This window comes from Ambystoma mexicanum, chromosome 11 (assembly GCF_040938575.1).
Source record: "Ambystoma mexicanum isolate Mex_15411 chromosome 11, UKY_AmexF1_1, whole genome shotgun sequence".
NCBI lineage: Eukaryota > Metazoa > Chordata > Amphibia > Caudata > Ambystomatidae > Ambystoma > Ambystoma mexicanum.
Window position 1 is genome coordinate 960,237,060 of NC_090934.1, and position 27,126 is coordinate 960,264,185.

The 27,126-nt window shown below is 48.4% G+C and overlaps 1 protein-coding gene across 1 annotated transcript in view; it reads right to left on the reverse strand.

Annotated features, from left to right (window-relative positions):
* Window positions 1–27,126, reverse strand: part of LOC138505085 (sperm-specific sodium:proton exchanger-like) — a 3,031,181-nt gene that overhangs the window by 1,346,311 nt on the left and 1,657,744 nt on the right. Inside the window, exon 10 of the mRNA XM_069625402.1 lies at window positions 387–468. Within this exon, the coding sequence (XP_069481503.1) occupies window positions 387–468 (82 nt within the window). The remainder of the gene's footprint in view (window positions 1–386; window positions 469–27,126) is intronic.

Consider the following 27,126-nt stretch of genomic DNA (forward strand, 5'->3'; position numbering starts at 1 on the left):
GTCAGAAACGGAAGAGATGAGGACGATAGCATATAACTGTAGGGATGCGTGTGTAATAAATGAAGTTAGTTGTCAGTATTCATGAGAAGAGGAGTCAACTATGTGCAGCTCAATTAGTTTTATTGTCATGGCAGAATCTAAACAAGCAAAAGAAAGGTACTAGATGATGTTGGTGATTTGTTGCATGATGGACTTGAGATGTACTCAAGCGGGCCCTAGTATGAAATGTAACTGCCGCTGTAAAGAAAGTGGTTAACACATTGGTTTCAGGCATATAAGGGAAGACAGTTCCGTTCTTTAAATGTGATTTGTGTAGTATGTGTTGTTCTCTACTATTATTCCTTTTAGTTCCACCTTGATTAAACATAGTCTTGCATATTCCATACCTAAACCTCCAAGGACAGTCCGCATTGAGAGAGCATTGATACACAAGTTCAGTATTGTTGCTCCTGCAACAAGTAGAAGTAACTAGAAAGAAAGAAAGAATTGATTAATAACAAACAATTTTCAAGAGTTTTTGTAAATGTTTACGGATATTTAGCTAATCCATACTACCAAAAAGGATACATTGCAGAATGATTTTGATAGTTCAGGAGGGATGAGTAGAACTGGTTGTAAACATCAGGGCACGATCACAAATAGCCATAGAGCTAGGCAATCTGCACCAAAATTTGCACTGACCAAACAGTGTGAATAAGATATTTGGACTGACAAGCGGTGAAAAAACAAACTTTTCCACAAGTCAGTTGGTGCAAAGGTCAGTGTAAAATACCCTGGTAAATGTCCAATTTATGGAAACCAGCCATTTAAAATACACTGAAAAAGACAAAACTGCATTGTACAAAAGCACAACACTGTCAAGGGACCATTGTTAAACACGCCATCATCAAACTACTCACCACAGAAAAAAGACTAACGCTGAGAATTCATTGTCTAGGAAATGTGCAATTCTAACGTTAACTTAATTCAGGAAAATTTGGAAATTAATGAATATATTCGATAATTGTACAAGAGTGTGTTATCCCCTTTACTGAGAACAAACATAGTTCAAATAACCTGTTCTATCCACTCAGGAGGGCCTACAATCACGTTTTATCTCACATCAGTGAGAAGAAATATCTATTTGCATATCAGTCTGGTCCCACCCACAAGGGCAGTCCAGCAGCGAAATGCTAGACAATTCACCTCTGAACAAGAGTACCATCAGGAATCCCAGACACGTGTTTCGGCCTTGTTGTAACATGCTTTGAATATTCCCCATCATCAGGCTGGGGATCCTCGGCTACACACTTCCTACTTTAAATATAAAGAAAAACAGGAGTGTTTTGTAGTCTGTCCACCTCTTTATGGGTGCGTTTAGCCTCATCAAATGAGACTTTGCGTACAAAGCCCCACCCCTACAGGCCATCTTCCAATTCTAACCCGGTGTTGTAAGGAGATTCCTTATGTCCAGTATTAGTCTATATACCTTGAGGTGGGGGAGGGCACATGTGAATCTATTAAAGATACCAATGCTGGGGGGCGTGGCTTGACGCTCAGGAGTATGACTACTTGACTGCATCGCTCTGGTCCATCATTCTATATTTTCAATGAATTATCTACTCAACGCCCTTCTTTCTCGTCCACCTTCTGCTGCTTGCTTTCGAGGATCACGCCTCCATGCTCCGCTGTGTTCCGGCGGCCCGTGGTGCCTTCTTAGCAGACTCCATATGTGAGGAGAGACTAGCACCGTCACTGCTATTCTTTAGCCGAATCAAGTGTGGAAACATTGGGCGTCGCGCACAATGCAACAAGCCGGCTCTGACATTGTCGGCCCATTGGTTCGTTCTTGAGTGCCACCACCTGCCTCATTCTGATACTCCAGGTGAAATTTATGCCATAAACTAAGTGTTTCCTTTTTTTTTTCTTTTACTTTTTCATATATATGGATTTCTGCTGCCAAGCTTGCTTCCTTGCCCTATTGTGACATTTTTACCTCATTAAACACGTTGTATCTTTACTTCTTCTTGTCAAGATTCTGCTAGCTCATCCCTGAGGAATTTTACTGCTGTACAAGGCGAGTTTTATTTTTTACACCTCCTCTCCATTCATCTTGCAATGGATACCTTCTGGTTGTTCTAAAGCCAGCCTTCGGATACTGCACTGTTCTCGGCGCCTTACTTGCTGTGGTGGCTCCTGTTACTATTTTATAATCCTGCTAATATTTTGGACTGACCTTGAGAGACTTGTTTTATCTCATAAAAGCATTCCATTTTCATTTTTCTTTTTTCTCTTGATGCTGTATTGTCGGCGTTCCTTACATAACTCATACTGATCACCCCTATTGGTTTGGGTCTTCAAAGCCTGTAACGCTCGGCCCTTTACTGCTGGCTGCTTGGTGGCTTCTACTGCATCTGTGTTCTCTCACTGATTGTATTTTACTCCACTTCTACAGCGGTCATCTAGCCCACCTTATCTGCCAACATGGCTTCGGGTAAAGGTACTTTAAAATCACAGCCCACTTGCAAGGATTTAACTCCTCCCTTGGTCAATCTCAAGAGACCTAAAAGTGAATCACCACCACCACTCTCTCCTGTTGACCCAGCTATTGATGCTATCCTACAAGAGATAAGAGCTCTAAAACCCTTAATTGAAACCACTAACCAGAAACTGCAGCAACTGGATGATAGGTGGATGGGCTATGAAGGAAGAATGGACAAAATGGAAAGAAGGGTTGATTTTGTGAAGGATGTTTCCCCTAAAGTGGCAATGCTTGGAAAAACAGTCAAGGATCTTCAAAAGCACACTGAGGTGTTGGAGAACAGAAGTAGGTGAAATAACCTGGGCGTTACTGGCTGCCGGAGGGTTCCGAAGGGTCTGATCCCATATCATTCCTACAGAAGATGCTACCAGTCCTGCTTCGTCTCCAAACAAATACCTTGCTCAACATCCAGTGTGGCGCACGCTGATATTCTATCTTCTAGAATTTACTCAACTCCAGCTTCTGATTCCGAAGGTTAGGGAAAGGAATCCCCTTACCTGGCAAGGAAGCAAAATTCATATCTTGCAAGATGTGGCTAAAATCACTGCTCAACCTCGTAAGGAATTCCTGTCCTTTCGCTCAGCGCTGAAGCAGCTTAATGTAAGATAGAGCCTTTTTCATCCGTGTTCCTTCAAAATCACTCATGATGGGTGTACTGCCATTTTTGATGAACGTGCCGACCTGAAGGCCTTTATTTGCACCATAAAAAATGAGTGCATGGACACATCGCTTCCCGTGGAGTCTCCATCCACTTCGAGACCTTGATCCTCCTCTGCACTTGGCAGTGTTATTGAACTCATTTTATGCATTACTGCTACAAACTCATGTTCTATATTGTTGACTTATCGGGTGCGGTTTTGTGGCCAACTCCTGCTGAGGACTGTCCGTGTGTGGTAGACGGTCCTGGTGGTGTCACCTGCTCCCGATACTTTTCTCCAGATTTTTTCAATTTTCCAGTCAGACCCTATTGCTTCAGCAATATTTCATGTTCTTTACCATCTGGAATAGTATCTTTTTTCTTTTTCTCCCCCTTATGTGTAAACACCCATTGTTTATGGTCTGGCTTCCCTTTACCCTCATATTTTTTCCTTCCATGTCTGGTCTTTGTTCCGAAGCCATGTTTCTTATTATTGCATGTTTTGCATTTCACATGTGAATTATTGGCGCACTTCTCTCTTGATTACTTTCATTTTGCAATGTGTTTTGATCCATATGTTGCAGTTCTCTTTACCCACACTCATGTGTTATGGTTTTTAAGTGCATTACTTGGAATATCAAAAGGTGCAATAACCCTATTAAGAGATACAAACATTTAAAAAAAAATCTTTTTTAAATGTATAAAGCGCACTAGCAGCCCAGAGGCATCAAGGCGCTGTTTCATTCAAAGTGTCTTACTTACATGGTACATATTTTACATTAAAAGTGACACCATAGCCAAGGCGATCAGCAATTACTTTAAAGAAAACCCTCCCGACCTCACCTCTACAGCAACAAGATGGGAAGCCATGAAAGCCGTAATTAGAGGGGAACTAATAGCACAGGCGGCTGCTTATACGAGGAGGCGAACCATGCTCAAAAACCAACTGGAGAGGGACAAGAGGGAGACAGATAAAGCCCTAGAAAAGAAGTGGTCCCCCAGGGCCGCCAAGATGGTCAGACTAGCTTGCACAAAGCTGGAGACCCACTACGCCGAGGACACAGCCCAGACCCTGATCCGGACAAAACAAAGCTATTACGCACACGGCAATAAAGCTAACAAATACCTGGTGAACAAACTCTCCAAAACCCGCCGACGGAACCACATCACTGCACTAAGGGACTCGAAAGGTAGAACCATATATGGAGATGGGGCGAAATTACAGGTGGCGGCGACCCATCTAACCAACATCCTGAATGCGCCCCCCTGTCCACAGACCCTCCAGGAGCAATACATAGCAGACGCCCTGCTCCCACATATTTCAGAAGCGAATAGAGCAGCCCTGGAAGCCCCGATCACACCCGAGGAGGTGGAAGAAGTAATCAAAAACCTGAAACCAAGGACCCCCGGCCCAGATGGCTTCCCACCAAAGTTCTACAAACTTTTTCGTCCCATGCTGCTGCACCCAATGACGGAGCTATTTAACTCCTTTCGGGAATCGGGCTCTATCACACCCTCTATGCAAAAATCCACCACAATCCTGCTACTGAAACCCGGCAAGGACCCAAAGGACTGTTCATCGTATAGACCGATAGCCCTGCTCAACGTGGACGCTAACACATACTCAAAGGTTTTAGCCAACAGGTTGGCGCAAATCCTCCCATCTATCATAGACCAAGACCAGGCGGGGTTTATTAGAGGAAGAAGCACCACAGACAACATTCGCCGAGCGATTAATCTCATCGAAATTGCGACCCAAGAACATCAGGGCATGGCGGTCTTGACCTTAAGACGCCACCAAAGCATTCGACAGAGTGGACTGGAACTTCATGCGCCTCATCATGGAAGCATTTCGGATTGGCCCAATATTCCAGAAAATGGTGCAAGCAAATTACAAAGCCCCGAGGACATCAATCTGCCTAAATCAGAAGACTTCACCTCCGATCCAGCTATCGTGCGGGACGAGACAAGGCTGTCTGCTCTCCCCACTAATCTTTGCCATGGTCATGGAGCCGTTCGCCCAACGCACAGGAGCTAACGAGAACATCACTGGTCTAGAAATAAACGGCTAACAATTCAAGATCTCCCTATACGCCGATGATGTGCTGATCTCATCACCAACTGCCAATCCTCCTTGCTCGCAAGCCTATCTGAACTAGAGGCGTTCAAAGGAGTGGCTGGATTCCAGGTGAATTACTCCAAATCAGAGGCACTAAACGTCAACCTGAGCGCTCCCCTCCTAGCAGACCTCCAGACACTCTGCCCGCTAACATGGAGCTCCTCCTCAACAGCTTACCTGGGAGTCTGCCTCACAGCAGATCCGAAACAACTGTACAACGTTAACTTTCCCCCGTTGTTCAAGGAATTGGAAGAAGATCTCCGAAGATGGGACAATCAAGAGATCGCGCTATTGGGACGGGTCACAGCGTGCAAAATGAACCTTCTCCCCAGGCTGCTGTACCTATGCTCCGCTCTTCCGCCCCCCCCCCCACAAACCGGGCCTTGGAACAGCTACAAAGGAAGCTAGCAAAGTTTGTGTGGAGGGGACGCAGAGCCAGGATACCTAGGAGGGTCATGACGGGGACTGCAAAACGGGGCAGCTTTGGTCTCCCCAATCTGATTAACTACTTCTTGGCGACCCAGTTGGCAAGCCCAGCGGCCTGGATGAGTCCGGAGGCCCTTCCAAAATGGTCCCGCATAGAGCAATCCAGATGTCAGCCACATCTACACTCCCTGCTACATAGCCCGGGACCACACCGAAGCCAGGGACCGCGGATGCTAGCAGCTACCAAAGCGACTCTTGAGGCATGGGAATGGGCCTGTCGGAAAAGGAAGATACCCAGGACCCTGAGCCCACTCTCCCCGGTCATCTGGAACCCTGACTTCAAACCAGGAATGGAGGCGGCGCGATACCACCGATGGACCAAAGGAGGCCTTCGAACCCTCTCCCAACTATACAAAGCCTACAACCCACTTAGCTTTGAGGAATGCAAAGCCCGCTTTCAACTGACAGAAGGAGAGAGGTTTACATACATCCAACTCTGACACTGGATCTTGCAGTCCGCGGTCCGTCGGGCAGCTACCCGGGACCTCCATCCTCTTGAGCTTGCAACAGAGGAAAGCACAGGCCGAGGACAGATTACCAAACTGTACCGACTCCTCCAGGAGGACATGCTAAAAGTCAGACCGCCATACATGTCCGGATGGGAAATAGACTTGGGACATCCCATAGAAGATCAGAAATGGGAGGAGATATGGTCCAGGATCAGGTCGACATCCAGATGCGTCACAAACAAGGAATGAGCCCTGAAGCTCCTGCACCGCCTGGTACTACTCGCTGGCCCACCTGCACCACTGTAACGCTGACATTGATCCGAGCTGCTGGAGACGATGCAGCGAACGAGGATCCTATTTCCACATGTGGTGGAGATGCCCGACAGTAAAGACCTTCTGAAGGGAGGTCCTGCGGATCGCAGAGGACATCACTCAGCGCAGACTCCCGATTGACCCGGAGGTCATCCTGCTTGGGGTGGCGAGCCCGGACTGTTATCCCAGAGCTGGCCGAACAGCCAAACTGCTCACACATCTACTATTAGCAGACAAAATCACTGTGGCTAGGAAGTGGAAGACCCAGGAGGGCCCGCTGCTGGCCCTCTGGTGGATAAAGGTCTGGGAGATCCTGTTGGCGGAGAAGGTCACAGCAGCGAAGGAGGGGGCCCTCCACCGCTTCACCGACTGCTGGGCTCCAGTACTGGACTACCATTCTTGTTTTCCAGCCCTAACATTTCAATCCCACCTGGTAGCGAACTTTCTGGGCTCTCAAAGCCCTGATGGGTCCCCTACCCATCAGAGCCCCACGGACTAAAAGAGGGGGGGAAGGGACCGATGGGAATGGGTACAGAGCAAGCTGCATGTATATTAGATGTGAGGTGTGTCTTGTGGACTCATGTAATGCATAGATAATGCTGCAACCGAAATAAATAAAGTTGTTAAAAAAAGAAGTGTCTTAGTTACATGGTAAATACAGTGCTACAGGTTACAGTCAGTGTAGCAGTATTAAAAGTGCAAAGGCACTTTACAGTATTGTGTAACATACAGCAAATACAGTTCTCCTCAGCACTTTGGAGACAGTGAGACCTAGATCAAGGGTGAGGGCTGGTTCATACGAATAGCAGAGTTTTAATTGCTTTGCGGAAGGTTATGTGGGACGCTATACTTCTGAGGTGGGGAGGTAGGGAGTTCCATTGCGTAGTAGCAATTAAAGGGAAACTTGAGCCTCCAGCACGCTTCCTCAGTATCATGGGCACTATGATTCAGTGGGTGTATGGGTTCTGGTGGGTCTGGCTGTGTGTGGCATGGTGATTCTGTTTGATAGGTAAAGGGGGGCTGTATTGTGGATATACCTGTGTGTGAGGTCCAGTGTTTTGAAGATGACTCGTTCTTTAATGGGGAGCCAGTGGGCTTGTTTCCTAGCCTATGAGAAGTGGTCCCTTTTGGGAATGCCGATGGCAGCCCGGAACGCATTATTTTGGACAGTCTGGAGTTTCTGGATATTTTTAGAGGAGGTGCTGGCCAGGAGGGTCTTGCAATAATCAAGCCGGGATCCACAATTATGGCTCTAGCTATGGTTAGGCAGTTCTGCTCAGAGATGAAGGGTCTGGCTGTGCTGAGAAGCTTGGAGTGGGAGGCCACTGCGGACGCTATAGCATTTACCTGTCTGGTCATCGAGAGGTTAGAGTCCAAGTAGCCTCCCAGGGTTTTCACGTCTTGGGAGACGGAGATTTGTGAATTGTCAATCGTGAATGCACTGTATCGGTTATCTAGTTGCCTTAACGTTTCTGGGGATCCAATTAGAAGTAGTTTCGGTTTTGTCCCCGGTTTAGGCACAGCCAGTTTTCTGCCATCCAGGTTGGGATGGTAGAGTAGACGGAGTTGAGGGTTTCGGTGTCAGGCTCATAGGAGCCAGCTAGTGGGAGGAGGACCTGAGTATCGTTGGCGCAGTTCGTGTAAGTGATGCCTAGTGAGTCAAGGATGTTGAACAGAGGCCTAGTAAATATGTTGTACAAGGTGGGGGATATGCAAGAACACTGCGGGACCCCACATTTCATGAGGGTTGAGTGGCGCTAGCTTGGTCTGAGAAGACCTTCATGGCTCTTTCTTGAAGGAATGGGGAGTTCCATACTGTGACATTGGGGGAGAAGTTGGCAGCGGATGAAAGATGATGGCAGAGGGTGTTAGGATCAACGAGATCGAAGGCCGCTGACAGGTCTAAGAGAAGGGCTGGTTTGCCCGAGTCTCTGATGTCGTCCATTTGATTCTTGAGGTCTAGCAGGGCTGTTTCTGTTCTGTGGCCTGGGCGGAATCCTGACTGGCGGAGACCGAGAAGGTTGTTGGTTATAAGGAACTTTTGTACTTGCAGGTAAGCTGCTTTATCAAGGATCTTTAAAAGAAATGGGACCGTGGTGATAGGTCTATAGTTCCTTGAATTAGTTGGGGCCAATGAAGGTTTCTTTAAGAGTGGGCGTACACAGGCCTCCTTAAGGCAGGTTGGGACATGCCCGGTGGAGAAGGAGGCATTGATAAACGCTGTGATGAAGGGGGCAAGGACGGATGCGCACTCTTTGATGAGGTAAGCAGGGCACGTGTCCCCTTTGCAGTTGGATGGTTTGATGGAATTTAGAAGGGCAATGACTTCCTGCTGGTTGACTTACTTAAAGGAGAAGAGGGGAGAATCACTAGGGTTAAGGTTTGGGAGATTGTGTCCTTGGTGGTTAAGAGATTGTTGGTGAGCTAGATATTTGCTCTGTAGGGTGTCAAGTTTGCCAAGCATGGCAAATTTGATGCTGTTGCACCAGGCTTCGTCCTTGTTGAAGGTTTGTGAGGGCTTGGGGGGAGTCAGTGATTCCAGCTCCCTGAAGATGGCGAAGATCTCTTTGGTGCCTGATTTGGCATTGGCTATTCTGGAGTTAAAAGAGGTTGCTTTAGCTCTGATGATTGCTAATTTGTACTTTAGCGACTTTATTGAAAGCTAGTTTTGTGGAATCGCCGGTTTGGCTTTCCAAGGGCAGAGGGCTTTCCTTTTTTCCGTGCATAAATTTGTGAGCTCAGGGGTAAACCAGGCATTAGTGTGCTTGTTGGGCTTGGCTTTCCTTGAGGTGAGTGGGGCGATAGCGTATACTGCTTGGGTAATGATAGAGTTGAATGTAAGAGCGAGTGTTTCAGTGTCATTAACGAATGGGGGGGCTGAGGGCAGGCACAGAGAGGTAGGGTAGGAGCCTCTCTTTGGTCAGCTGGAAGAGCTCCTTGTGAGGGCAGGTGGAAGGGGAGTCTCTTGCAGGTGTGTTGTATTAGCAGTGTTCAGATCAAAAAGGATGACGTGGTGGCCGGTTCAGGACAGAGGTGAGTTGGACTTGATTGTAGGAGAGCAGTTGTGGTGCGCAATCAAATCTAGAGTGCAACCTTTGATGTGGGTGGGGTTTGTGATGGATTGTTTGAACCGTAGAGGAGCTAATGCTTTATCAAGCGAATTTGCTGAGGAGTGATTAGGATCATTCAGGCCAAGTTTAAGATCTCCTAGGAGTATGGCCTTAGAGGGTGTTTTTAAGTTGTTAAGAGAGTAGATGAGTGAGGGCATCCTGGAAGTCTGCGACAGGCCCCGGGGTGCGGTACAACATGTGGAGGGTCATGGTGCAGTTCTGGGAGGGGTTCACCTAAAGGAGAAGGTAATCGCTGTTGTTTCCAATATCGCTGTCTACCTTTCTGATCGGGTTGGTTTCTCTTGCTATGAGGGCAGCCCCACCTCCATTCATGTGGGGGCGGTCTTGCCTGAGTATTATGTAGCCAGGAGGGATGGCTAGGGCTAGTGTAGGGCCGGATGCTTCATGGAGCCAGGTTTCGCTGAGGAGGTTGAGATTGAGGCTGGCGATTAGGTCACGAATGTCCAGGGCGTAGGCTGGGAGCGATCAGGCATTGATAAGGGCGAAGCTAAGTGATGGTGTTGGAACTTTCCCTGGTTCAGTGAGGAGGGGAGTAGGGGTGGTGGAGGTAGAGATACTGGAGAGGGTCTTTGTGGTGTTGCTACTAAATGTCTTGTGGTGAGAGGGTACCTCGCTAGTGTGCTTCCTGGATCGTGCATGGGGGTCTGAGAGGATATTAGGGTCATGGGTGGTACCAGTCGCGGTAGGAGAGGGACCAGCGTGCTTCATAGAGGGAGCATGAGGGGTAGGCGACATTATGGTGTCGTTGTCAAATACCAGTGCAGGCTGTGAAGCAGATAAATCAGCATGTTTGCTGGTGGGTACAAGTGGCACAGAAGAATACATTTCAGTGTCATGGTCATTTACAGGAGTAGGCAATGCAGTACACATATCAACAGGCTTGCTAGTAGGTACAGGTGGCACAGGGTGATACATTTCAATGTCATGGTCATTCACGGGTGCAGGCAGTGAAGTACACAAATCACCAGGCTTGTTAGTAGGTAAAGGTGACACAGGGTGATACATTTCAATGTCACGGTTATTCAGGGGTACAGCCAGTGCAATACACAAATCAACAGGCTTGCTCATGGGTACAGTTGGCATAGGGTGATACTTTTCAATGTAATGGTCATTCACGGGTGCAGGCAGTGAAGTACACATTGGGCCTCATTATAGGTTTGCCGGTCCGGGAACTACGGTAACGCTAAGCATGCCGATACCGTAGTTCCTGGACTGACAAACTATGAGTTGTGCTCGCGGGTGCCTTTCTGCCCGCCATGTCGGACCTGTGGCAAAAAGGCACCCACAAGCACAGCATGTCGGATGCACCGGCACCGTTATAAACGGTGCGGGTGCAGGGGGAGCATCTTTTTTCGGCGCCCGCAAATGGGCAATTACCGGGTCCGGCAGGGCCGTAATGACCCGGTAATTGCCCAGTCGGGGGCGCCGGGAAAAAATGGCACTGGCAGCAGCCATGCCTGTATTATAGGCACAGCTACCGCCGATGTCATAATGAGGCCCATTATCTCCCACCTTAATAAATTCAAACCATCTATAACTTGTATACAGGAGACCGACCTATCTCTTCCTGAAGCCATGAAGCTTAAATCAATTGGGATTAAAGATGTTATTGCTAGCCCTGTCGTCGGCAAGAAAAATGGTGTTGCTATACTTATCAGCAAATCATTTTCCTTCAAAATATTAGCACATGACACTGATACTAATGGTCGCTAGGCTTGGGTTAAACTTTTGATTGGCTCTGACTCCCTATCCATTAGGCACGCGTATGACCCCACTCTCCCAGACCCAGGTTTTTGGGACTCTATTAAACAAATTATTCTTAGTTCTGGCCTCAATAACCTCATTTTATGTGGAGATGTCAATCAGGTACTGGACCCCTTTTTAGACAGGAAATCCAAATTCATTTTCAAAAGCTCCAAGTCTCATAAAACCTTTACTTATTGATTAGCTGAGACTGGTTTTGTTGACACCTGGAGGCTCTCTCGCCCTACTCACTTGGATTACACCTTTTATTCATCCCCTCACGATACTCTTTCACATCTCGATTATATTTTTTCATCAAAGTCACTCAATGATACTATCATTGATTCTTCTATTTCTAACATCATCATCTCCGATCATGCTCCGGTCTCTACCACGTTTTACCTTGCTGATATTAAAAAGCCACCTTCTTGTTGGAGATTTAACAATAGTTTGCTTCATGATCAACAGTTTATCCAGTCATTTCATTCCTTTTATCAACAGTATTTTGCTGAGAATCCAGACCATGACACTTCATTTGTTACCAATTGGGATGCTTTTAAAGCAACGTTGCATGGTCATGTCATTGCTTACTCTTGCAAGAAAAGGAAATTACATAAAGCACATCTTGATGACTTGTACCTCAAGCTTTCCAAAGCTGAAAAACGATTCTATCATTGTCCCTTAGATGTCAATCTTCGCTTGGTCCTCTCTCTGCGCTTTCAGATAAATAAAGAACTCACTGAATTGGCTACTGGTGCGTTACTAAAATATAAAACCAACATTTATCAGACTTATAACAAGGCTAGCAGATCCCTTCCCTCATACCTCAAGTCTAAGAAGGAAAAGCTGTTTATATCGCGCATCAAAGATAAATCTGGCACTCTTAGGATCAACCCAGACAACATTCGCAACTGTTTTAAACAATTTTACTCTGAGTTATATACCCAAGACACCTCAATTTCTCCTACTAAAATTGACTCTTTTCTGAATAAAATCAGTAAAGCATCATATCCTCAAACAGATCTCACCCATTTAGAGGGAGGGATCACACTTTTTGAGATCAATCATGATATTAAGGGATTAGGTAAAGGGAAGGCCCCAGACCCTGATGGGCTATCTATTGAATTTTTCAATCACTTTACTAGCTCTCTTTCTCCCAGATTAAAGACACTTTTTTCTTATTTTGCTTCTCAGCAAGTTTCGTCTGGGTCCTTCTCCGAAGCACTTCTTATTGTTTTTCCCAAGGCCGACAAAGACCCGATCTTCCCAAAAATGATAGACTAATCTCACTCATCAATGCAGAAAGCAAGAATTTAGCCAAAATTTTAGCCAACAGGATTGAATCTTCTCTTCCCACCTTGATCAAGTTGATTACGTCAAGGGTAGGAACATATCTGCGAATGTCAGCCTTCTACTAAATGCTCTACACTTGGCATCTAAGGACAATAAAGACCATCTAGGGTATGCCGCTATTGCACTTGATGCTGAAAAAGCCTTTGATAGGGCCAACTGGAATTTTATGTTTCAAACTTTACGGTGGCATGGGTGTGGGGAACATTTTATTTCGCTTACAGAACTTCTCTATTCCTGCCCTAAATCTTCTATCTGTATTAACGGCCTATCCTTGTCATTCTTCTCCTTACTAAGAGGCACCAGACAGGGCTGCCGTGTCTCCCCTATTTTTTACATCCTTTCTCTAGAACCTCTGTTAGAACTCATTAGATCTGACGTAAACATCCCTGGAATCCCACATGGCACTTCAAGTACTAAAATCGCTGCGTATGCTGATGACATCTTGATTCTTATTAAAAATCCTAAGCTCCATCTTCCTTTCCTACTAGACAGGCTACATCAGTTTCCTTTGATCTCCGGTTATAAGCTTAACAGAGATAAGTCTGAAATTCTCTCCCTTAACTGCTTTTGGGTTAAGCATGATTTAGATGCGTTTGGATTTAAATGGTGTCAGAACTCAATCAATAATTTAGGTCTGCGATTTGGTTCTACTGTGTCTGACTCCGTTAAAATTAATGTCGAGTCACTAATCAATAGACTCAAAGAACTTGCATTGAGTTGGTCACCTCTTTACCTATCCTGGTGGGGCTGCCTTGATACCATTAAGATGATGCTGTCCCCTATTGTTCTATATTTTCTGCAACTACTCCCGACCTCACTACTTTCCTAATTTGTTAAGTCTTTTAATTCTATTCTTCTCAATTTTCTTTGTGGGGTGGGGAAATGCAAATGATTTGCTATTAGGAAATTAAGAACATTGTATGATTGTGGGGGGGTGGGTTTGATTTCCCGACTTTAAACTCTATCACTATGACTTCTTACCCAAACAGACTAGTTGCTGGTTCACCTTTTCTCCTCCCTCTTACACCCCCTTCTGGTGTATACTGGAAAAGAATCTGGTACTCCCATATAGCATCACTGATTTAATTTACATCTTCAGTCATATCTCCTCTGCATTGTCAGACCCCCAATAAGGTTTCTATTTCGGCCTTAAGAATGTTTCTCTTCCCCCATTGCAGAGCCCCTACCCAGAACCTCTCTTCATTTTTGTGGCATAATAAAACTATTACTATTAATGTCAGGGCTCTTCACCGCAAGTCCTGGTTGAGTAAAGGCATCAGATTTTTCTATCAGATTATTGATAATGGCTTCCCTCTATCATTTCAACAGCTAAAATGTCAGTTTCCCATTCCCAATTCAGACTTCAATTTTTACATTAAATTGGTCAATGCGTGTTTGGATGCTTTGCTCAGCTCACCGAACTGTACTGATGCCTCTAGACTTCTGCTCTTAACCATGGCTTCTGTTGCCCCTGCGGCTACATTTTACAAAGTCTTGCGTATTACGGCTCACCCTACCTCCAAATGGTCTATGCAATCCAATTGGGAATTGGACTTTGGTACTACTTTGGACTCTTCTGCGGAATCTCTGTCGACACAGTTGAACCTGGTGAACTTATGCACCAATCTCCAAGTGGCTGCACGCCAGATGTCAGGCAGCGAAATTCCAGAGAGGAAACCAGTTGTTGCTGCCACTGCTCTGGTAGAGTGAACTTGGGGCCTGCTGGGAAGCGGCCAGCCGGCTTGCTGATGGCAGAATGAGATGAAGGCAGCAATACATCTTGCAATAAAGGACTTTGAGAGAGTCTTCCCCGGCCCAGAAGGTCCAAATGAAACAAACAGTTGATCTGTTGTACAGAATGACTTAAAATGCACCACATAGTATTTGAGGGTGCGCACCAAATCCAGAATGTCCAGTGTTTGCTCCGCTGGAGACTTTGGTGTACCAAAGAATACGGGCAAAACCACCTGCTCATTTAGATGGAAAGCAGATGGCACCTTTGGTACAAAGGTCGGGTTAGTACATAGAACAGCTCTGTCCTTGTGAAATGTCAAATAGGGCAGTTTTGCAGAAAACACCTGGATTTCACCCACTCGCCTGGCGGAAGTTATGGCCACCAAGGACACTGTTTTCCAGAAAAGATATTTAATAGATGCTCGGTGCATGGGCTCAAAAGGCAGCTCCGTAAGTCTTGCGTGTAGCACATTGAGCTCCCATGGTGGCGTTGGGTGACAGACAGGTGAAAAAGACCGAAACAGCCCACACAAAAACTCATTCACCAGTCAGTGAGACCACAGGGATGGCACCCTGGAAGCGTGGTTGTACCTAAGAGATTACAGCTAGGTGCACCATAATGGAAGAATGTGTTAAACCAGATTAACACAGGGACAACAGATAGGGCAACAGATCCTCTGGATCCAGACCAGCTGGATGGTCTGAGGTCGCAGCTGCTAGTTTCTGCACCATAATTCAAAACGCTTCCACTTACTCTTGTGGCATTTCAAGGTGGACTGAGCTCTAGCCCTGGCCAGGATCTCCTGGCAATCTCGCAGAAGGGATAGAGCCCCGAACTCTAAGAAAACAGGAGCCAGGCCATCAGATTGAGAGAGGCTGGGTCGTGGTGCAGTACCGCTCCCTGATTCCAGTGTTGCTGACGAGAGGGCAAGGAAGTCGAAGAACCAAAACTGTCTCGGCCACGCAGGAGCCACTAATATCAGTTTGCACTGATACATCTGAATGTGTGTAGGACTCGAGGCACCATTGGAATCGGGGGGAATGAATACAGAAACTTCCCTTACCATGGGAACGCAAAGGCACCCCCCAAGCTCTCCCGATGGGCGAAGCGGCTGGCAAAGGACAGCGACTGTTGTCGTGGGTGGCAAAGAGGTCAATCTCAAGAATGCCCCATGTTTGAAACAACAAGTGAAGCTGGTCTCTGTGCAGTTCCTACTGATGGTAAGAGCATAATTCTCTGCTGAGGGAGTCCGCCAAAGCGTTCTGAATCCCTGGTAGATGAAGGGGAATGAGAAACATGCCCTGGTGTAGTGCCCAATGCCACAAGGCTTGGGCCTCCCTGGAAAGCTATGGGACCTTGTTCCTCCTTGCTTGTGGACATAAACAACAAGGGTTTGTTGTCTATGTAAATCCATACCACCTTTCCACTCAGGAGGGGAAGAAAGGACTTCAGGGGCCAAACAATTGCTGGTAGCTCAAGCATGTTGATGTGCTGGCTCTTTTCCTCCTCTGACCAAAGGCCCCTGGTGTGTTAGTCTCGACAGTGGACGTCCCAGCCCTCCAGTGAAGCATCTCTCGTGACGGTCGCCTGATGGTCCGGCAACCTGTAGTGGGCGACCTGCACCAGATGTTCCCCCACTGACCACCAGCGGAGGCTCTGTTTGAAAACTGGTGTCAGAGCAATGCGGTCGACCTAGGACCCTGAGGCTTGGATCCAGCGGGCATCTAAAATTCCTGCACCAGTCTCATGTGTAACCGGCAGTTGGTGATCTACAGGATGCATGATGACAACATGCCCAGCAGGGATTTGTAGTTGCGGACTAGCGTTACCTGGCCGCCGCTGAGACAGCACACCTTGTCAAGGAGAGCTGCCACCCTTTCGTCCGAGGGTCTGGCGGTGCAGGTTTGGGTGTTGAGTCTTGCTCCGAAACAGAGTGCCTGCTGCGATGTAACCAGGCGCGACTGGGAAGTTGATGGAGAAACCCTGTTGCTGTAGACACTGGATGGTGGTGGCGGTGTTGGTTTCTGAAAGCGGATAGGAGGGGGCTTTTACCAACCAGTTGTCCAGATACGTGAACGCCCCTCCACCGCAGGTGAGTCACCACTGGCGCAAGGCATTTGGTAAATACCTGCAGAGCACAATGCAGGCTGAATGGAAGGGCCTCGAACTGATAATGCACTTCTGTCATCAAGAAGCATAGGTAGCGCTGGTGTGAGAGGCGAATAGGGATGTGAAAGTAGGCCTCCTCAAGGTTGAGGGACGCCAAGAAATCTCCTTGTTGTAGCTGGAACAACACCTGCTGTAGTGTGACCATGCGGAACGTTTGCACCTTGAGGAACTTGTTGAGCATCCCCAGATCGAATATGGGCCTCCAACCCCCTGACTTGTTGTGCAGTGACTTTTTCCTTACCAAGAAGTAGCAGGTGTAGACTCCTGTGCCCAGATCGTCCATGGGAACCTTTTCCACTGCACCCTTTTGCTGCAGAGCTTGTACTTCTTGGGTGCTGAAGCAGGAGGACCTGGCCCTGGACTGGCCATGCCGGTTTGCCGGACTGGATTGGGAGGAGCCACAGTGTCACTGCGAACCCTTGTAGGACTGGGACCTTTTGCTGTACTGGTCCCCTGATGAGTACGGGGTCTTGTAAGAGGAGGAAACTGGTACGTGGTGCAGTTATCCTGCAAAGTGTCAGGACTTCTCAGGTGGTAGGGGAAAGAATGCAGTGCCAAAGAACTGCAGGCGTTGGAAAACACATGAATAATGTTACACAAAGGTTAAAACCTCTTTACTTCAGGACTTTGCTTTGTGTCCTATGTAGGCAGAAAGCTAGACTGTGGCAAACAAGCCTTCTAGCCCTCAAAACCAAGAAAAGAAGCAGCAGGACTTCAATTCCCAGCAGCCCCGCATGCCCAAGAGCCTATAGGAAGCTACAGGACAACGCCCGGCTGAACGCGCATGCACAGCGCGAACATGTGGAACGCCGCTTGCGCTACAGGATCTTGAGGAGAGAAGACGTGTCCCGGCGGGATCCTGCAGGCAGCCATCAGCGGGGCCACACCCCGCCTGCGACTTCTGCAGGCCCCGCTATCCCCCCAAGATAAGTGCATCTTTCCTTTGTTTGCTCACTGTCAGCTCAAACACTTGTAGTGTGCCGAGCGCTCTAGGGGAAATCATATTCTGTGACAACGTGGTTCAGAGTCCGGCATTGTTTAAATTTGAAGCCGCGCAGCTCCGCACCCTGCAGTGAAAGCTAACAGAGTCGGGGCACCAGCATTGTTAACCCTTACTAATGCAACGAGCCGGAACACCGGCACTGCTAATCTTGCTAATTTTTCGAGCCGGAGCACCGGCACTGTTCTTTGTGCTAATCTTACGAGCCGGAACTCTGGCATTGCTAACCCTTGCTATTTCTAACATTTTAGAGTTACTTATGTGAAAGCTGGGTTCCGGCGGCATAAGTTGTGATATTTGAGGCAATTAACCCTGATTCCTTGATGTAAGATCATTCCTGTTTTTGATCCTTTGTAGCAGAGTTCCGTTGTTCGCACAGCACGACTAGAACATTGGTGAATTAACCCCGAGTCACCTGCTGCACAACCGAAGCTAAGTGCTTTACTTTTGTTTAAACCAGTGTTGTTTTACATATGTATGTGTTCCTATGTTCATGTTTGATGAAGGATGACCAGTGGGTATGTTAGTAATGCTCATTAAGCCCAATCACTAAGGAAAGACTAAGACAGTAGTAAAGTCAATGAGGTTCAATTGTGTTCTACTGTGGGGTTCAAGCTGAAGTATCATCCAGGTTCATAACTAAGCATATGTATGCTAGTGAAGGAGTGAATGGGCGGAGATTCAGCAGTTTTACGAAACCCCAGGAGGGGCATCACATCGAATCCTCTCAAACCTTCCCTAACCGTCCCATTTCCCTTTCCTCTCCTTTTACCCGGTTTTCCTAACCACCCCTTCCTATCCAACCAGTGGACCCTAACCCTCTTTCCCCGAAGGGTCAAGGAAGCCTGTGGTGTTAACACTCCAGGCCCCAAGACCCAACGGGGAGGTAGGTGTACGTGCTACCTCCGCGCAAGACCAAGGTCGTGACAAAAGTCCTGCCATAGCGCCCTTTTCCTGAACGAAAGGACTGGCGCCTTTGCTGTAGTGTGCCCAAGGAGCGAGCGGTTTCTGGGTCCGTTTTTATGGACTGTAAGGCTTCATACACTTTCTCCCCAAAAAGGCCAGCTCTGTCAAAGGGCATATCGAAGACCCTCGACTGGACATCGGGTCGAAAATCTCTGGCCTTGAGCCAACCCTGCCTGTGTAGGACCACTTTACTCGCAAGCTGATGAAAACCAGTATCAGCGATGTCCACAGAGACCGTAATGGCATGGTCTGATGCCAACTCGCCTTCATGGAAGATGTCCAACGCCTCATGCTTCTTATCATCCAGCAGGAATTCCAACAGAGGACCCAACTTGTACCACAGCTCGGAATGTAACGTGGGAGTATGGCCATTGCATTAGCCGCCCTGATTGTCGTGGCTACCGTGGTTATGATCTTCTTACCGAAGGCATCAAGGCATTTGCCTTCCTTGTCTGGGGGTACAGAGGAGCAGGATGCCGATGGCTCAGCCACCCTCTTTCTGGCAGCCGCAGCGACAACAGAGTCTGGTGTGTATTGAGTGCGAAGACAGGCGGCAGTGCTCTCTGGGGCTCTGTACTTTTTGTAGAACCAGTCTTTCTTAGCAGGGGTAGTCGTGGGATGCGCTAATGTGATCAGGCCATCCTCTCAGATGTCTTCTAAAAGCTATATAGACACGACAGATTTCCTGTGCTGCTCTCTGCGCTGGTACAGCACATTCTCCTGTCGCTGTTCCTCTGGCACAAGGCCGAACATAGTCGCTGATCTGGACATGAAGGCGTGGAAGGCCCCTGCTTCTTCAGGGGCGAGTCCCTGAGCGGGATGTCATCTGGTTCCCCATCATCTGTGATAAAATTGAAAAATTCATCAGTGTGGGTCGAGTGTGTGGAGACTGCGTCGTCAGGGTCTGTGTCTGTCCAAGTATCCGACAGCCTCTGCAGTACTGAATGTTGTTTACCCCTTCCTGGGGTACAAGGAACGTCATCCATTTCCCTGGAAGGCCCAGGGAAATCTGTGTAGGGGTCGCCTCGTAGGCTCCGCATCCGGGGATGGTGCAGGCAGCCGTTGTTGCATGATTGCCACCAGAGTGGTTAGAGTAGATAAAATGTCCAGTGACATGTCTCTGTGGAGGCAGCGATGGCTCTGGTAGACTGATGCCTTGAGCTGAATGCAGAGGGGGTAAAAGTGGTAGCCTGATTCGGCTTGCCTCACCCCGCTTTGAACTTCTGGGAGGCGATGTCCTGTGTGCTGGCGACAACGGCAGTGACATGATGGCATCCTCCTCTGCTTCCTCCACTTCCTCTCATTGGGAGAGACTCTGCTCTGACACAACAATACCACCCGGCAGCAAAGCCATCCCAAGGTTAGGGAATGATGCCCGTGAATGGGCTGTCAATGCAGACACTGTGCTGGTATAGGTGTCTGTAAAAACTGGAGGTGGTGTATCTGTACTCCTGCCCTATATATGGCAGAGTAGAAGAACAGAGCATCCCAGCCAAGATTAGGGTAGCAATGGATGAGAAACCAAGGCCTATGCTCTCAGGAGGTGATGCAGGCTGGTTCTTAAGTACAGTGTAGTCCCCAAGCCCCCACAAAGGAATGCCCATACACCATTTTATGTGCTAGCACAGTTCGATATATAACAATAAGGTTCAAGATATACACATCAATTAATAACACACTTTGCACTCTGGCAATTCGAATATGGCAAATAAATACAATGTCTATGTGGTACCACACTAGCTATTGACTCCTTTAAAATGCATCAACTGCTGACAGTTATAATATCATACAAATCATACATCAATGTGTATCAGCATAGATCATAGGAAGGAAGACAAGTTAGGTTAAACAATGGCAGAATGCTGTGTCCAGCTACCTAGATGCAGTTCTAAGTGAGGATCCCCCCATCTGGGCAACCTGTGATAAAAAGTATTAACAAGCCCAGTCCATATAGGTTTAAATAGTCTTGTTTACTGGATAAAATATTCAACCACCGCAATGTACCTGAGTTAGAAGAGTTTCGTCGACAGGTCATCGAGGGATCCCTCAAGGATGGACTCCCTTTAAAGCAGGATCCACAGGGCGTCAAGCTTCCTCGTAGAAATGTGAACACTTGCGTCAAGATGGCAGCTTCGACCTTTGCAGTGCTCTTCGACAATCGATTGTGGAAGTCCTGTGAAGATGATGGGTGTGGTCCTGCTCGATGCAAAGAGTTTGGTGCAGCAAAGAAGGCTTGGTGATGAACGTAGGCCCAGCATTGGGCGTCAACAGCGACGATCGGGACTCAAGCACAGCTGGATTTAGGATTTTCACTTGTCAGTGTCTTTGGTGGCTTCGGGTGGCGGGAATCCCACCGACGGACTTTCCTCGGCCGTCGGCAACCTCGACTTTCTCAGGTGGGACAAAGCGGTAAATGGTGAGGACCAGGGAGCCCTTCGTTCAATGTTCTAAGGCAAGATGGAGCAGTGCGGCTCCGGTCGTCGAGCAGTATGACGTCAAGCTGTCCCCACTTTGGGGCAACACGACTCGACATGCTTCCAGCGGTTATGGAAATCCTCCAAACCCCGGTCGATGACGATGGACTTCGATGGCCTTGATGTGCGGGTGCTTTACTTCAAGATTCTCAGCGAACCCCTTCTCAGGTCGACAGCCTTACGGGACTGGCTTCCAGGGTACCTCGATGAAGATCAGCTTCTGCACGATGTTCCCTCGTAGCTTGGGAAGAAGTCTCCTAGCCAGGTCCTCTCTTGGATCAGTCCTCGACAGACTCGAAAGCTTTTAGATTGGGTCGAAGGAAAGCAGCAGCAATTCTTCTTCTTCCAGCTGGGCTTCAAGGGTAAGCAACTTCAAGTTTCAACTTCAGCTTCTGAACAAATTGGGAAGTGAGAAGTCCCTAGATATACACATCTGTCCCCCATTCACTCTGCTGAGCCAAACTCAGTCAGCCAATCAGACAGAAGGGCATTCATGCAGGCAGGCAGCCAATCAGGCTCACAGGCATTTGGGCTATTCACTTACACCCAGACACCCATAACAATGAGTGGATTGGGGCAAGCACCCACCCTTTCAGCACACCGCGCTGCATTCATGTCAGTTCCAGGCAGGGCAGTCTCATTCTTTGTGTCACACACACAGAAACCAGACACCCATAACATAGCATGCATATTGGTCACAAACCCTATTCACACAGGTCTCACCCAAGGGTGTACCCACAACATACAGTAACTGGGAAGGCTCCAGCCAGTCTGGCCTGGACTTCCCCATAATACCATTTATTCATCCACCCAACAGCCAGTCAGGGGAAGGGACACAGTCAGGGCTTCCCAGGACTTTGGGAAAACAAGGTAACAGGCAATAGAAACCAAGAGGCCACAGGGGCCATCTTGCTTTCTATCAGGCATCCATCGATTCCTATGGCAGGTCCTGGGTATCCCAAAATGCAGGATACTCAGAGCACCTGTCAAATTCAGCATGGAGCTGCTGCCAGCCCATACCCTGCTCTGTGGGCTACAGACAGGTGCCATAAAAACATGCACTAGGGGTACAGGGTTGTACCCCCACCCATGGGTGCCATAAGGGTATCCCAAGGGTCTCTGTTCCACGCAACCAAAAAGAGGAAGAGCTGCACTGCCAGGATGTCATGATGCCTACCCCCGGAGCACCAGGCCAGGCCCAGCACCCCCGGGAGCAGGCATCATGCCCCCGGGTAAAAGCCCAGCGGCCTCTTATAGGGGCTCTTTGGACTCTGTCCTGGCACCGTTGGCGCCAGGCTCATGTTGGACATCAGTCCTGGCGCCATAGGCGCCAGGTTCATAAAGGAAGGTGTTTTGTGCACTTACCTGATGCAGACCATGCTGCAAGATTCAGGCCTCCCTGAGACCTGAAAGGGACTATTTTTTCATTGGGACTATTTTGACACTCGGGCGTGGCCAGGGAAGGATACTTACCTGGAACTACTTTGGGGGCTATTTAAGCCACGCCCAGACAGTAGCTCACGCTTCGCATTGTTCTGCATCCAAGCAGCTGAACGCTCACCGTGTCTGCTCCTGCATCTGGTCTCCAGCCACGCCCGCCTCGATCCTGGAACACCTGTAAGGAAAGAAGAGAAGAGAAAGGTGAAAACCAAGAATTTTATCAAACTTCTTACCTGCATCCGGAACCTTCACACCAGCGTTCTTGAGAAAAGACTTTCATTTAAAAGCACTGCGTTGCTCGCTGCAGCGCCGCGCTTCATTCACCTGTCCTCGGGAGTTCTTCTGGCTCCACCGCGACTGTCTGCTCCGGTCGCCACATCTCTGCGCCTAGGGGAGAGAAGAAGAGACAAAAGGTGAGCAGAAGGAACATATGAGGAAAGCCTAATTTTCCGCCATAACACTTACCGGTCTTCTGTTGGTGGACCATTCCTCATTTCGGGTCGGCGCCGCTTCGTTGGCAGGTACCGCACCCCGGCCCCTATGGGGAAAGGACAAAAGACATTACTGGAGGAATATAAAGACATTAAGAGGGGTCGCCCCCATCGCTAACTCACCTGAGTTTACCATCGACAATTCAATCCCTCAACGCATCGCCTTCATTCTGCACCTGAAATAAAGGACAGATCACAGGTTAGGAAGGCAACAGAAAAGGAGGCTCAACACTTGAACTTTTGTAATCTTCATACTTACGGCGTTCTGCTCGGAAACGTCAAGTGGATTTTGCCAGCACCATTCTGAAAACCAATGAAGTAACTGGACAAACACGCGCCCCTGCACCAGAAGCAGGATGGAGAGTTCATCCTTTCAAACCATAAGGTGAGCTTCAACTGGGGATTTCAGAGGAAGTTAGAGAAGAACGAAGGGGGGAAGGGGGGAGCAAGCACACTATTCTGCAGACTGTTAATCCCCTTTCTCATCTGCAGAAGGATATTCCTACAGGCCAGACAAGCAAGATTTGAGGGTCCTGTTCAGTCGGTGTTCCGAGTTCTGCGTATCACGCTCGAAGAGGCCACAGCAACCCAGACTAGACCAGCGCCTCCGTGGGAGTCAGGTGAGCGTTACACAGGAGTCCCAACTGGACTCCTGTGCTGAAAACAACAAAGAACACACAAGATAAGAGTGTACAGTACAAGGACATGGAGGCCCTATCCCTCCAATCAATTTCCAGCATCACAGTGTCGGAGATGCCAGTGACAAAGACAGTGGCAACTATGGCAACTATGGCATGGAAGAAACCACTTTTGGCCGTCAACGGGGGTATCACAGCCGTGGACGTAGATGCCATTGACGAGATCCTTGTGGACGTTGACGTTTTCGTCGAAGACACAATAGTCGTGGCCAATGACGGTTTTGTCGATGATGAGGCAATCGTGACCGTCAACGGCTTCGTTGATGGAGTGCCGATGGACGGTGTCAATGGCCTTGGGGTAGACGGCCTGGTGGCTTGGTCGTCGACGATGACAGCCTCGTCGCCGATTTCGATGACGAGACAGATTTCGACAATGAAGGCAAAGAGTGGCCACCAGATTTTGACATGGACTTAGAAGATGTCGCCTCACTGGGGCTATGGAAAGGGCCTTGGCTCTCCCCCCCTGCCGACATCCCTTTGGGAACTGACCTTTGGTGAAGACCGGTCCTTGTGTGAAGATCTGGGCTTGTCTTACTAGAGGTGGTACGATGGGCCGTCCTGTCCCACCCTAACGAGGCATGGCTCTGTACTGAAGCAGAGTCAGAGGCCCGCTGGCATCTTCAAGCCATGCAACGAGACGATGGTGACACTCCGTCTGTGTCTTGTTGGAGAACAACTGGCAGATTTCGCAGTCCTGGATGACATATTGAGGACGAAGGCAGTAGAGGCTGTCGTTGTGGTGATCCTCCACATAGACATTCTTCAGTCCACAGCAGGCACAGGCCTTGAACAGGCTCTTCCTTGTGGATTCCGCCATGAGGTAGGCCCAACTGTGCAGACGAAACTTCATTAAAGATTACCGGTGGCGGGAACGGTCTACGGAGCTAGCACTGTTGCTGCCAACACCAGTCGTTCAGTAGACGTCGGGAAAAAAAATATATTTATCATGGAAAAGATGTTAAAAACCAAGTAGTCGTAGAAAAGTTGAAGAGACAATTTTTGAGTACTCCCTACACTAACGTGCAGTAAATAATCCGAAGATGGTCAACGGGGAAGGAGTTGAGAGGTGTTCTTATTGGCTGTGAGTGAGTAGTATGACGCAACATGACTATGATATAGCACAAAAGTGACTGAAAGTTTCAGTTTAAGTTTAAACTGCTCTATGTAACTGAGGATTCCCAGCCTGACGACGGGGAATATTCACAGCATGTGAATCTATGCAAGATCCAGTGCTGGAGAACCAATGTTGCCCTTAATGGTTCTAGAGGAGTAGGGGGTCACCTGTTTAGATGAGACTTTCATAGACCGGACTTGTCTGGAAACCTCATCAGGTTTTACAGGAGAGAGGGAGGAGAGAAAGAGAGGTGGCCCAGGAGGGCCTGCAAGAGGTGGAAGGAGAGAGAAAAGAAGAGGCGACTTCAGGCAGGATGTCATGGGGTTTAGTGGTGAAATGAGAAGCCAGAGCCATGCAGAGGGCCTGGGTATGTGTAGAAGAGGTAGACACTGCAGTAGGATTGACCAGCTCCTTGCAGAAATTGAAAAGTTTGGCCGTGTTGTTAGAGGCTGCAGAGTTGCAGGCTTGAATATGGACCCTCTTCTTAGAGTAGATGGAGGGTCTGTATTGCCTTTGGAGTAGGCAACAGGCCAGTTTGTGAGAGGTTAAACCCAAAGCTCCCCGCTTCTGTCCAGCTACTCATCACTTGAGTTTCAGAGGGGCCAGATCGGAGTCATACCAAGAAATGCACTTGGTGGCAGGCTTCAGGGGGATCCTTATAACAGGGGGAAGGATATCCAGAATGTTAGAGATGGAAAGGTGAAGGTTCGAAATGGCTTTGTCAGGATGGGAGTCAGCCGCAGGAGTAGGTGGGGGATAGAAAGTGGACGCAAAGGCGGCCACTGGCACTCGCTTCATAGGTCGAATGACTGCAAAGTAAGGTGGCCATGGCTAGCTGGGCCTTTGTCAAGGGAACAGGAAGCTTCAAGTGAGAAGAAAGAAGTAAGTGGCCGGTCCAGGAGAAAGGAGTAGTGAGAGTATTAGAGAGGGGTGTCTGAAGAGATGAGAGCATCCAAAGTGTGGCTGGCAGAGTGAGTCGGATCAGAGGGTAGAATGGAGAGGGAAAGAGAGCTGCATAGGCAGCAAAAATTCCCAGAGGAGTCTGGGGAGCCCAGATGGATGTTGAGAACCCCAAGGAGGAGAAGCTGGGAGATAGAGGATAGGAGAGAGGAAGTGAGGTCAGCCTATCCAGAGAGGAAGAGGGTGGCCAAGGTCAGAGAGGCCAGGAGACAGAGAGCCTGCAGACCAGGCATTCAAAAGAGGAATAGGTCTGAGTGGGGATGATGGGAGCAGGGATCGACTCAGGAAAGATCAGGGCACTCCGCCTCTGGACCTATTGGGCCTGAGCTCTGAGAGGATCTTGGAGACCTTGGGGAGTAGTGTGTCAAAACTCGTGACAGAGATGTCTTTGAACCATGTCTTGGTAAGAGCGAGATCATAGAGGTCAAGGAGTTCAAGGAGGTGGCAGATGTCAGAGGAGTGTTTGACAGCAGAGTGAAAGTTGAGAGTAGCCACGTGGAGCAGGTTGCCACTTTTGAAAGACTACCAGGGTTGGAGGGGTACAGGGGAGAAGAGTACCCATCGGAAGTGGCAGAGGAGCCAGAGAGGATAGCAAGGGCACAAGAGAGGTGGAGGACGGAGTTGGCTGAGGAGCCAGAGCGATACCAGATAGCATAGGCGCCAGAGCAGTAGAAGAAGGAGGTGGCAGAGGAGCCAGAGAAGTGGTCGAAGGAATAGCAGGAGAAGGAAGGAAGTTGATGAGGTGAGGGAAGCACCTATCCAATAGTAGGAGATTGGGCTGAGGGCCCTGGACCATGACGGTGCCGTTTAGATAGACATTAATGATGACTCTGGAGGACTGGAAGGGGGCCAAGATCATCTTCCACCGGGTGCCAACATTAATCAGAGAAGAGGAGGAAGGAGAAAGAAGTGTGACCATATGAAGGGTCCATAGGTTGGGCGAAGGAACGACAAAGAGGTTGTCAGTGAGAATCTGTCTGGAGGAAGCACTGACAATGCCTGGAATGGAGACCAAAGTGCCCTTCTTTAGCTTTTTCCTTCCAGTCTTAGTGAGAAGCGTAGGATAGGAGATTGAAAAGTAGTTAAAGAAGATGGGGGAAATTGAGAGCACCATAGTGGGTGTGATAGGGGGAAGAGAAAGGCAGGTGAGAGGAGATGGAAACACTGCACAGAGCTGCGCCCCACAGGGTGCACAAGGAGGGGATCTGTGAAAAGGTGGGGCGGCAGTGGGTGCAACGGGCCACAGCATAGCGCAGACAGAGACAAGTAAGCAAGGGCAGCAACAGGCAGTAAATGGAGAAAGCAGTGGGAGCTCACCAGGCTCAGCT